Source organism: Bos taurus, chromosome X (assembly GCF_002263795.3).
Source record: "Bos taurus isolate L1 Dominette 01449 registration number 42190680 breed Hereford chromosome X, ARS-UCD2.0, whole genome shotgun sequence".
Lineage (NCBI taxonomy): Eukaryota > Metazoa > Chordata > Mammalia > Artiodactyla > Bovidae > Bos > Bos taurus.
The window spans coordinates 87,065,954-87,077,647 of record NC_037357.1 but is presented as its reverse complement, the minus strand read 5'-3'; the positions used below and the strand labels follow the sequence as shown (position 1 = coordinate 87,077,647).

Below are 11,694 nucleotides of genomic sequence, written 5' to 3'. Positions count from 1 at the left end.
GGGAGGGATGGAGACATGGACAGATCAGGACTGTGATGAACAAATGGAGGATTACATGGGTGGGCAAGTCCATTGAAAGGCTAAAATTGGTCCTGCATTACTGCTCCCCCATTGCCACATAACTTTAATTACTAAAGGTGAGGCGTCCTCTGTGTGCCATGCCCCTCTCGCATCACTCCATTTAATGCTTCCAATGACACTCATGTTGGGGTAACTCTCCATGGACAGCAAAGAAAGCGATGCAAGTTACTTGCTCAAGGACACAATCAGTGGCACAGCTGGGGTTTGAACCCACCCATGCCTCAGGCACTCTTGCTGCCCCGGAGCAGAGCCCTCTAGGGAAGGAGGCATGATTTGAGGCTCCTGGATGTGGACAAATGGGGGAGACTGCACCTCAGAGTGGAGACTGCTGGGGGGAGAGCGTGCTACCTGGCCTTGTCCCCATCTGTACTCCCCTTATACTCCCACCCCTATTTCACATCTGACAACGGAGGACAGTGCTCCAGTCCCACAGCAGGTGTCTTAGAGCTGGACTCTTAACCTAGGACCGCCAAGGGTTCTGGCATCTAGAAAAACGCCCCCCCCACCAATCCCCCGCCTCCTCCAGCCTAGGGGGCAGGGTGGGGACACAGCGCTGCATCATTCCCCATGGCACTCTGCGCTCTGGGGCCATTAACCGATGCTTCCCCATCGATTGATCTGCTAAGTGCTGCTGATTCAGACGGGTGGGGGTGGGGGCCCTGGGGGCAGAGGGGGTAGATCTGGGTAGGAAGGGGGGAGTCCAGGAAGGAGGTGGGGAGAATTGGCAAAGCTCCCTGCCACCCCCATTTTCCAGATGACGCGACTGAGGCCCAACCAGCTTTGTAGGAGGCGGAGTCTCCCCAGGGTCCCTCTCAGGCTGTCCTAGGGGAGGGGGCTCTGGGAGCCACAAGGCCCCTCCCTGCCTCTCCCTCCATCTTCCGGCAAGCTCAGAGGGGCGGGGAGAGAGAGCCAGAGGAAGTGGAGAACTCGGAGCAGCTCTGCAGAGGGGGGCAGGAGCTCCGGTGTTTGATACCCCCAGCCCCACCGCTGTTGCTGCTGCTGCAACGGGGACATAGGTGAGGACGGCCCTTGGGGAAGGGGGAGGGGGCCACCAACAGTGTTGTCCTTGTCCTTGCCTGATCCAGCCCCCATGCCCTAGCCCACCCTGGGACAGTCCCAAGGGTCCCGCTGGACCGTGTCCTTCCACAGCCTGCTTCCAGGGACCCAGCCCCCTCCTCCTGCCTGTGCTGCCTTCTCCTCTCCCAGGCCTGGCCGTGGCTGCTTCTCGTCTTCCTCCACCAGCTGCCAATGCCGCTTTTGCCGATGCCCAGCACACACCGCCAGCCCCTCGGGGTGTGGTTTCCCTAGACCAGCCCCCAGCGGTAGGACGCAGCCTGATCCTAGCCTTCCCTGTGGGCCTCCTGCAAGGCCCAACAGCCCCCTTCCTGAGACACACCCAACTTCCTTTCAACATCCCACCCCGTTCTCTAGTCCCTTTGGAGGGGGACCCCACCCCCTTCCTCTTCCTTTTAGCCTTTTTTGATTCCCTGGGAGCTCTGGGGCTGTGCCCAACTTCCTTCCAATTGAGTCCCAGCCCTGAGGGGTTTCCCAGGTCCCTTCCCTCCCCCCGGAACTCTTGACAGCGTGGACCAGGCTTTCTCAGCCGCACCAGATACTCTTCTCTCTCAGACACATCAGCCTTTGCAAAATAACCTGGCCTCATATCTCACCTTTTAGATACCCCACTCCCTTCTCCAGCCCTGCTAGGGTCCCTACCTCTCCTTCCTTCCCTAGAACTCCTGTAGTGTGGACACACCACCCGCAGGCTGTTCTTGGTAGCTCTAGGCACTCAAGACACCTCTCAGCCTCTTTACAACTTCCTGGCTCTGTAGTCACCCCTTAGATGCACCAACCCCTTTCCTAGATCCACGAGGGGGCTCCAATCCCCTTATCTTCTCCCCAGAAGTCTTGAGAGTTTGGACAGCCCTCCTCAACTCTCTCAGACCGTCTACAATCCCCTTCCAGACACTCTCAGCCTCTTGCAAACACCTCTGATTCTGTTTCTACCCCTCTGGATGCCCCAATTCTCTCTCCAAGCCCACTAAGTGGTTCCAGGTCCCTCTTCCTTCCCTCAGAATTCTTGAGAGTATGGACCACTCCCCAGTATTTCCTGCTCCTTCCTAGACACCCCCAGATATCTCTCAGAATCCTTTAGAGCTGTCTCAGTCTCTCTGAACCCTCCCTCAGATCCTTGGCATCTGTAGATGCCCCCCTTTCTTCTCCTTTCCATGTTCCCTAGCCCCTTCTTACCCCCTCAAGACAACCCCCTGGTCCCTCTAAGACCCTCTACATCCCCCCCAAGCCCTTGCCCGTCTCTCTATCTCTAGTTCCTCCTCCTGGTTCCTCTTGGCCTCTCTAGACACCCCCCAGTTTCCTTGTGCGAGTGGCCCAGGGCCTCTCCAGGCTTCCACCATCCTGGAGACAGCCACATTTTCCTAAAGGCTTCCCCCCAAGTCTCCGCGGGCCTGGGGCGCGGCAGGATGGCGGCAGGCGTGGCCACCTGGCTGCCTTTCGCACGGGCAGCTGCTGTGGGCTGGTTGCCCCTGGCCCAGCAGCCCCTGCCCCCGGCGCCGGGGGTGAAGGCATCTCGAGGGGATGAGGTTCTGGTGGTGAATGTGAGCGGTCGGCGCTTTGAGACCTGGAAGAACACGCTGGACCGCTACCCAGACACTCTGCTGGGCAGTTCAGAGAAGGAATTCTTCTACAATGCCGACTCAGGCGAGTACTTCTTTGATCGCGACCCGGACATGTTTCGGCACGTGCTGAATTTCTACCGCACTGGCCGGCTGCACTGCCCGCGGCAGGAGTGCATCCAGGCCTTCGACGAAGAGTTGGCTTTCTATGGCCTGGTGCCTGAGCTCGTGGGCGACTGCTGCCTCGAAGAGTACCGGGACCGCAAGAAGGAGAACGCCGAGCGCCTAGCAGAGGACGAGGAGGCCGAGCAGGCCGGGGACGGCCCAACGCTGCCGGCTGGCAGCTCCCTGAGGCAGCGGCTCTGGCGGGCCTTCGAGAACCCGCATACAAGCACCGCGGCCCTCGTGTTCTACTACGTGACCGGCTTTTTCATCGCCGTGTCGGTCATTGCCAACGTGGTGGAGACCATTCCATGCCGTAGCCCTACACGGCGGCCACCAAGGGAGCAGCCCTGTGGCGACCGCTTCCCACTGGCCTTCTTCTGCATGGACACGGCCTGTGTACTCATATTTACGGGTGAATACCTCCTGCGGCTGTTTGCTGCGCCTAGCCGTTGCCGCTTCCTGCGGAGTGTGATGAGCCTCATTGACGTGGTGGCCATCCTGCCCTACTACATTGGGCTCTTCATGCCCAAGAACGAGGATGTCTCAGGCGCCTTTGTCACCCTGCGGGTGTTCCGGGTATTCCGCATCTTCAAGTTCTCCAGGCACTCACAGGGCTTGCGGATTCTGGGCTACACACTCAAGAGCTGTGCCTCTGAGCTGGGCTTTCTCCTCTTTTCCCTTACCATGGCCATCATCATATTCGCCACTGTTATGTTTTATGCTGAGAAGGGCACAAACAAGACCAACTTTACTAGCATCCCCGCGGCCTTCTGGTATACCATTGTCACCATGACCACACTTGGGTGAGTGCAGACCCTGTGTGGGGAGCTGCCCGGTCAATCAATTATACTCACCTTTTCTGTAAAATTAAAAAAGGTTAGATCAATGTTCTCTATCTCTATTTGAGCTCCAATCTGTCATCTGTAAAATTGAGGGAGTTGGATTAATCTCCAAATCCCTTCCACCTCTGACAATGCCTTTATTTTCCCTGTCAGGAGACTTGGATTCCAGGATGGTCTTAGCTGCACTGTTTCTGTTGACATTTCCCCGCCTGAGCCAGTTTTCCCCTCTGCAAAATGAGAAATGATAACCCCTTCAACATCCAAATGGGCTTCCCTGGTGGCTCAGTTGGTAAAACATCTGCCTGCAACATGAGAGACCTGGGTTTGATCCCTGGGTCGGGAAGATCCCCTGGAAAAAGAAATGGCAACCCCCTCCAGTACTCTTGCCTGGAAAATCCCATGGACAGAGGAGCCTAGTGGGCTACAGTCCATGGGGTTGCAAAGAGTCAGACATGACTGAGCCACTTCACTTTCTTTCTTTCACCATCCAGGGTGGATTCAGTCACATTGTGAAAATTCTCATCATGTTTCTGGTGCAGGATAAATAGAAATTAGCTTTCTAGCACCCTCTTTTCCATCTTGAGGGCCCATGTCTCCCAACTCCTAGATTCATCAGCTGTGTGGGGCAGTACCTTTGTGGCTTGGTAATTCCTTGATGTTTCCCCAGAACAAGATATTTTCAGTGTTATTTTTTTTTAGTCCTTGAGAGGAAATGGGCTAAAAGCATCAGATGAAATCATCAAACTTATTTTGTTCTTAAAGACTTTGTCTAGGCCAGATACTGTGATCCTTTTCTAAATCTCTATCACTGGGATTAGGTAGGCAGTCCCTGCTTGGTATCTGTTGAGTGAATACATTAGGATTACTCAGTACCTTAGTAGAGGTACAAAAAATTTATTTGAGGTTTCTAAGAAAAATTCTAGTTGGGGGTTCATGATTATATCGACAAATACTGAGCACTGAGAACAGGTTGGAACTGAGTATTTTGATATCTTTTTGTCCTATTCAGTCTTCACAACAACCCGGAGAGGGTGTCTCATAGTTGAGGACATAGTCTGAGATGACACATCACAGAGCCAGAATGGTCAAGTTGGAGAGACTTTTAAATGAGTCAAAGGAAAGAAATAAGAAAGAAGTATCCTGGGAGTGGGGGAGGTTGTGGGGGGGTGGGGGCAGGCACAGCCGGAGCAAAGGCCTAGAGGCTGAAGACTGCAGAGGCTGTGTTTCTGTGGAGCGGATCTGGTTCTGTGGTTAGAACAAAAGTACACTGTGTGATCTTGAGCAAATCAGTTATGGAACCTCTCTGAGCTTCACCCCCCCACCCCCAACCAAACAAGTTGGTAAGATTGGCTCTGCTCCATCTCCATCAGAGGGAGAGGGACCTGGTATGGAGAAACAGAGGGAGAAGTTTCAAGGCTCCCCCCTATTTTTTTCATATGAGGACAGTTTCAAGGTTTCCCCTGAGGGAATAAGAAGGGATCCTACCTAGAGAAGGTAAGACACACGGGAGCAACACCAACAGAGAACTGCTCCTAGGACTCAGAGCCCTTTAGCTGACTTGTGGTGGTGGGACTCTTTGTCGAGGCTATATTTACTGCCTGTGACTTCCTCCTACTCCCCTATTCCAGGTATTAATAGATTTCTAGCTGACTTAAATGCCCAGTGCACAGCTTGGATGGGAGCAGCAGACAGTAGGGGCTGAGGGCCCATTTCTCACTTGACCCCTACTGGTGGCCAGGGAGGTCATTCCCTACAGTTTGCAGAGCAAGAAAGAGTTTGAGTACCTGGCTAGGGTCGCAGAGTGAGTCAGGTTGAATGGGATGCGGTGGGGGACTGAGGGGTGGGTGGGCATATTTCTTGACCTTGGCTTACCTCCCCTGGCCCCAGCTATGGAGATATGGTGCCCAGCACCATTGCTGGCAAGATTTTTGGATCCATCTGCTCACTCAGTGGCGTCTTGGTCATTGCCCTGCCTGTGCCAGTCATTGTGTCCAACTTTAGCCGCATCTACCACCAGAACCAGCGTGCTGACAAGCGCCGAGCACAGCAGGTAACTGCACCTTCCACCTGAGTACCTACTATTCCCCACACCCCAAGCCAGTCTCCTTTTGTTTGCCCACCTGATCTTTTCTCCTCCTCTCTCTGTAGAAGGTGCGCCTGGCAAGGATTCGGTTGGCAAAGAGTGGTACCACCAATGCCTTCCTGCAGTACAAGCAGAATGGGAGCCTTGAGGTGGATAGGGGCTCAGATTGGGGTGAGAGGTGAGCAGCGACAGGAGGTGGAAGGGGCTGACCCTATCCCTCTGCTCTATCCACTCTAGGACAGTGGCGGTGGGGAGGAGCAGGCACTGTGTGTCAGGAACCGCTCTGCTTTCGAGCAGCAACATCATCACTTGCTGCATTGTCTAGAGAAGACGACGGTGAGGCCTAATGAGAGGTGGTATGGCAGAATGAAGGGGGTCCCTTTTCCACCAAGCTAGCTCCCTCCTGGAATGAGAGGCTCACTACTAACTGTAGAAATCAAACAGGGCTTCCTGGAAGAGGCCCCAGTAGAGCTGAGTCTTGAAGGGTGGGCAGGGGAAGGGAAGAGAGAGCAACTGACAGAAAGGAATGGCCTGAGCAAGGGCCTGGGGGTGAGGTAAGTGTGTGGTGCCTTGTGATCATGCCTCCATTCTGCCCACAGTGCCATGAGTTCACGGACGAGCTAACCTTCAGCGAGGCCCTGGGTGCTGTCTCGCTGGGTAGTCGCACCAGCCGCAGCACTTCCGTGTCCTCCCAGCCAGTGGGAGCTGGCAGCCTGCTATCTTCTTGCTGCCCCCGCAGGGCCAAGCGTCGTGCCATCCGCCTTGCCAACTCCACTGCCTCGGTCAGCCGTGGTAGCATGCAGGAGCTGGACACACTGGCAGGGCTGCGGAGGAGCCCTGCCCCTCAGAGGTGAGGACCCCCACCTGCTGCACCCCCCTTTCCCCAGGGAAGCTCAGAGCTTGGACCACAGGGTCTGAGATTTCATGACTCCAGATCTCACCAGTCGAGCTCAAATCCAAACTCCTCCATGCTGGAAGTTTGCTTATCTTGTTTGGAACGCCTCATTTTTCATTTGTACTTTCAACAAACATTTATTGAGCACCTACTGTATGCTAGGTATAGTTTGGGGCATTCTGGAGTTCATTTTAGTTTAGGAGTTTAGTTCAATTTAGGAGGTGAATAGAACAGACAGAAATCCTGACATTATGGAACTTATATTCTAGTGGGATGAGACAGTTAAAAAACAAAAACACAGATGGTGCAGTGTGTTTTATTTATTTGTTTTTGGCTGCACTGTGTCTTCATTGCTGCGCTCCGGCTTTCTCTAGTTGCAGTGAGCAGGAGACTACTCTTCATTGTGGTGTTCAGGCTCCTCATTGTGGTGGCTTCTCTTGTTGTGGAGCACAGTCTTTTAGGCACGCGGGCTTCAGTAGTTGCAGCACATGGGCTCAGCAGTTGTGGCGTGTGGGCTCCAGGGTGTGTGGGCTTCCATAGTTGCAGCACACAGCTTCAGCAGTTGTGGCGCATGGGCTTAGTTGCTCCACAGCATGTGGAATCTTCCCGGACCAGGGATTGAACCTCTGTCCCCTGTATTGGCAGGTGGATTCTTATCCACGATGCAGTATGTTATGTGCCAAGGAGAAAAATAAATCAGGGATGGGGGATAGACAGTGTAGAACAGGGTGTGATGCAGTTTTAATAGTGTGGTTGGGGAAGGTTTTGCTGAGGTGACATTGGGAGTTGAGACCTGAAGGAAGAGAAGGAATGAGCCATGTGGATATTTAGAGAGAGCTTTCCAGGTAGAGCAAATAGCCTATGCAAAGACCACGAGGCAGGAATGGGTCTGCAGGTTAGAGGCACAGCCAGGAAGCTTCTGCATGTAGAGTGGAGTGAGAGAAGGGAAGAGTGGGAGGAGGTAAAATCAGAAAGGAATAGGGACCAGATTGTGTCATCTTCCTGTGGACTGTTGTGAAGACTCTGACACTGTAAGGAGTAACCACGATAGAGAACACTTTTATGTGTGTGCTCATTGTGTTCCAGACACTATTCTGAGCACTATGCACCATTTATTATCTTATTTAATCCCCACAACAACTCTCTGAGGTAGGAAATATTATTTCCATGCTCCAGATGAGAGAAGACAGGTTTAGAGTGGTTAAAGTGGGGTTAGGACTGTTTGAATCCAGAGCACTCACTTGGCACCACCATAATTGAGGGTGCAGGGGAAGCACTGAGCTCAGGGCCAGGGACCCAACAGGCACTCAGTAAATGTCATGATTGCTGTGGCAAGTATTAAGATGACTTTTTAAGAACCTTCCATATTCCCACCCTTATCCACAGCCGCTCAAGCCTCAATGCCAAGCCCCATGACAGCCTTGACTTGACCTGCGACAGCCGGGACTTCGTGGCTGCCATCATCAGTATCCCCACCCCTCCTGCCAACACCCCAGATGAGAGCCAACCTTCCTCCCCTGGCGGTGGTGGTGGTGGGGCCAGCAGCACCCTCAGGAACTCCAGCCTGGGTACCCCTTGCCTCCTTCCCGAGACTGTCAAGATCTCTTCCCTATGACAGGCAGGCCTGCCCATCCAGAGTGCCCTCCCAATTCTTGGGGACTCCTTTCCAAAGCCATATTTTGGGAAGGTAGAGAAGGGCAGGCCTGGGGACCCCTTCTGCCCCCCACTGAGAACTATGCAATGGAGTTTCATGGAATGGCCTACCTGGTGGGGAAATAGCCAGGGAATGGAAAACTTCCCCTACCCCAGACAGTTTTCCTTGTGGGAGCTGAAGTGCTGGGCTTCCTCAGACCCTCAACCTCCTTGCCCCAGCACACTGGGACTGGCCCCTCTACCCAAGCTGGCCTCCTGCATGCTCCTCCCCTCCCCAGTTCTGACACAAGAAGGAGAGGTGAGACTTCCTCTTCTCTCTGGCTGAGCTATGGAGGTTTGGGGATTCAGAGAAGAGAACTCTCACTGATGATGTGGCCTCTAGAAGAAGACCCCACTCTCCACCAGGCCCAACAACTCCCAAATTCTGAAGCTTGGAATGCAACCACAGGTTTAATGGGCTGTGGTCTCAGCAGTGACCTGCCACCCCTAAACCTTGGCTGAGGGGTTAGGCTGCCTTTCCCCAAACACACAGATAGCACAAACACCACTTCCCTTCCCTGGCTGCTGGAAATGGGTCCCCACAACCCTGTCCTCCACTGGGCCGCCAGCAAACTCTAGCAATAGCAGCTGCTGCCGTGACATTATGCAAAGCCTCTGCCCAGTTTGCTGCAGCATTTACATCTGCCCTAATCATAGGGGCCACCTCTAACTATGCCTCCTTCTCTCTTCTCTGGTTTACCTCCTTCCTGGGTTGGGCTGGAGTCTGGACTGGCTGAGATAAAAGTCTGGCAGCCAGCAAGAACTGGGCTGTGTTTAGAGATCATGGGCTGACTCCATGTTCTTGGGCAGGAGTCCAGAAGCGTCAGGGACTAAGGCCCAGCTTATTCCTGAACTCTAGGAGTTGTAGGTGGCAGAAGAAACTTCTTGATCTCCTTCTCCAACCTCACAACCTCACATATTCCTCTCTCTTCTCCCTCTTGGGTCACCTTCCAGAACTCTCTGTCTGCTCTCAGGCTGAAATCTGGCATCATCTCAGGTTCCCTGTCCCCAGCACTGTCCCTGTGGAGTTGGTGGCTGACAAAGATGTAGTTTCCATCAGTCAATAAAACCTGAGAGGAGAGATGAGGATGAGCACCTCCTGGCTCTGTGGATTTGGGGCTGGGTTGGACTGGGGGGTTGAAAATACTCCAATTTCAATTCCTTTTAACTAGTAGAAGGGCTGTTGTGGGAAAAGTTATGGGAGGTGGATGGTTGCTGGTGTATTTTAGAAGACGGGAATCTAGGAGAAATGGAAGAGGGTGCTTAGGAGAGGTAAATCTACAGCCAGTGAGATAGACTAGGAGATCCTGAGACATGCCCCATGAACATAATTTGCTCCAGCCCCCTCACTCACAGATAGAGAAACTGAGAACCAAGGCAGCACACACTTGCTTAGAGGAGACTTAAAACTAGGCTTCCTGACAGCAAACAGCTCTGAATTAAACCCCGATGAAAAGCATCTCTCGATTTGGCGAATTCCACTTCCTTGTGGATGTCCCCTACCTTTATTCTCTCTTTTGGGCCACTGGATATTCTAGACTAGTGTAACTGAGCTCTGTGGAGCACCGAAAAGACAGCCCTTGGATTCAGGGTGACATGAGTTCCAGTCCCTGGGTTAGAGGATCACTTATCTTCTCTTGCCTCAAGTTGCTAATCTGTGAAATAGAGATAATCATTCACTTATGCACCAAATATTTATTAACTGCATATCATGTCCTAGCCCTGCTGCTGCTGCTGCTGCTAAGTCGCTTCAGTCGTGTCCGACTCTGTGCGACCCAATGGATGGCAGCCCACCAGGCTCCCCTGTCCCTGGGATTCTCCAGGCAAGAACACTGGAGTGGGTTGCCATTTCCTTCTCCAATGCATGAAAGTGAAAAGTGAAAAGTGAAAGTGAAGTCGCTCAGTCGTGTCCAACTCTTCACGACCCCATGGACTGCAGCCTACCAGCCTCCTCTGTACATGGGATTTTCCTGGCAAGAGTACTGGAGTGGGGTGCCATTGCCTTCTCCATGTCCTAGCCCTAGGTGTACAAAAATGGGCAAAGTAGACATCTCTGATCTACAGGAATGAGTGTGGAAGGCAATTAAGCAATTACAACATAGTGTAGTAGAACCAAGATTAATGGATGGCAGGAGAATCTAACCTGGCGGAACAATGAATTGGAATTGGCCAGGCAAAAGACCAAAGAGTGGAACGTTTTAGGCAGAGGGAACAGCATATTCAATGACCTGGAGGTTAGAGCACCAGCTCAGGACCTTGGGAAACTGAAGTGGTTCAGCACAGCTGGTGAGGAGAGTGTGAGGCTGTGATGAAGGTGAGGATGTAGGCCAGATAACAAAACGCCTTTGAAGCTATGATACAGATGTGGACTTCATCCTAAGGATAATGGGGACCCCTGAAGGCTTATAAACAGGAAAGTCATCCTGAGGTTTGTTTTTCAGAAGGATTATTCTGACTGTGGGGAGTGGATTACAGAGAACCAGTCTTGGAGAGAGGAAAAACAGTGATGAGGCTTTTTGCAGTTGTCCAGCTGGCAGATGATAGTGGTTTAGACCAGGTAGGTGGCAGCAAGAGTTAGAAAGTCAAGAGATTGCAGAGACAGGATTGGCAAAACTTGGGGTTGACAGGTATGTGGGATTTGAGGAAGAGGAAACAGGGTTAACTCCCAGGTTTCTGTCTTGGGCAAAGACTAGAGGAGGGTGCCATTCATTCATTGGCAAAAGGAACATCAAAGCTGTTGAGCACACAGTGACAGGCACATAGTACTTGGTGAAGGTTGACTACAATTATTATCATAAGTTCACTTCCAGATGTATAGTGCTGGACAAATATTGAGTAGGGAGTGGGATATATGGGTAAGTGAGATGGTCATGAGAAGATTCAGTGTGATAATTTGCATAGGCATTTGGCACAGTGCCCTAAACACAAACAGCTCAGTAGACGTGAGTCTTCTCCAATTTAGTCTCATAAGCAGAAAATACCATTATAGTCTATTTATTACTGACACCTTTTAGGGAAGACCTTTAACTAGGATTGGCATCTGAAGGGAGAAGGTTAGGTGGCACTGAGAAGAGTTATATGATGGCCTGTTATATGGCTTGGCTCCTAAGACCGGCAAGGAGCCCTCACCTCACAACACTTTCTTCGTTCATGAGCTCAACTCACCCCCATAACTATTCGAGGTAGTCTGGGCAGGCATTATCATTCCTGTTTCACACATGGGTAACCTCAAATTTGAGACACTGGCTTCCTCAAGGTCATACAGTGGTAATGGTCCACGTGTGCCTGGAACTGAGGTCTTCC

General features: G+C 52.4%; 1 protein-coding gene across 3 annotated transcripts; it reads left to right on the top strand.

The window, feature by feature from the left end:
• Positions 1–992: 992 nt before the first annotated feature.
• On the top strand, positions 993–9,486 carry KCND1 (potassium voltage-gated channel subfamily D member 1). 3 transcript variants are annotated; one of them, XM_010821905.4, is made up of 7 exons: positions 993–1,097; positions 2,523–3,682; positions 5,609–5,771; positions 5,870–5,953; positions 6,042–6,140; positions 6,404–6,654; positions 8,086–9,486. In XM_010821905.4, exons 2-7 carry the CDS (start codon positions 2,562–2,564, stop codon positions 8,312–8,314), a joined length of 1,947 nt encoding a protein of 648 aa, XP_010820207.1. In that variant the 5' UTR covers positions 993–1,097; positions 2,523–2,561; the 3' UTR covers positions 8,315–9,486. The 3 variants fall into 3 exon arrangements, with proteins under 3 accessions (XP_010820207.1, XP_024843774.1, NP_001019724.1); XM_024988006.2 differs by having other exon boundaries at positions 2,441–3,682; NM_001024553.1 differs by lacking the exon at positions 993–1,097 and having other exon boundaries at positions 2,433–3,682; positions 8,086–8,423.
• The last annotated feature ends 2,208 nt before the right edge of the window (positions 9,487–11,694 follow it).

Bases quoted from the DNA above. Each gene is read 5' to 3' on its own strand.
- KCND1 (XM_010821905.4), top strand. From the start codon at position 2,562: ATGGCGGCAGGCGTGGCCACCTGGCTGCCTTTCGCACGGGCAGCTGCT. The intron at 3,683-5,608 runs GTGAGTGCAGAC...CCCTGGCCCCAG, and splicing joins GTCACCATGACCACACTTGG to CTATGGAGATATGGTGCCCA. The intron at 5,954-6,041 runs GTGGATAGGGGC...TATCCACTCTAG, and splicing joins AGCAGAATGGGAGCCTTGAG to GACAGTGGCGGTGGGGAGGA.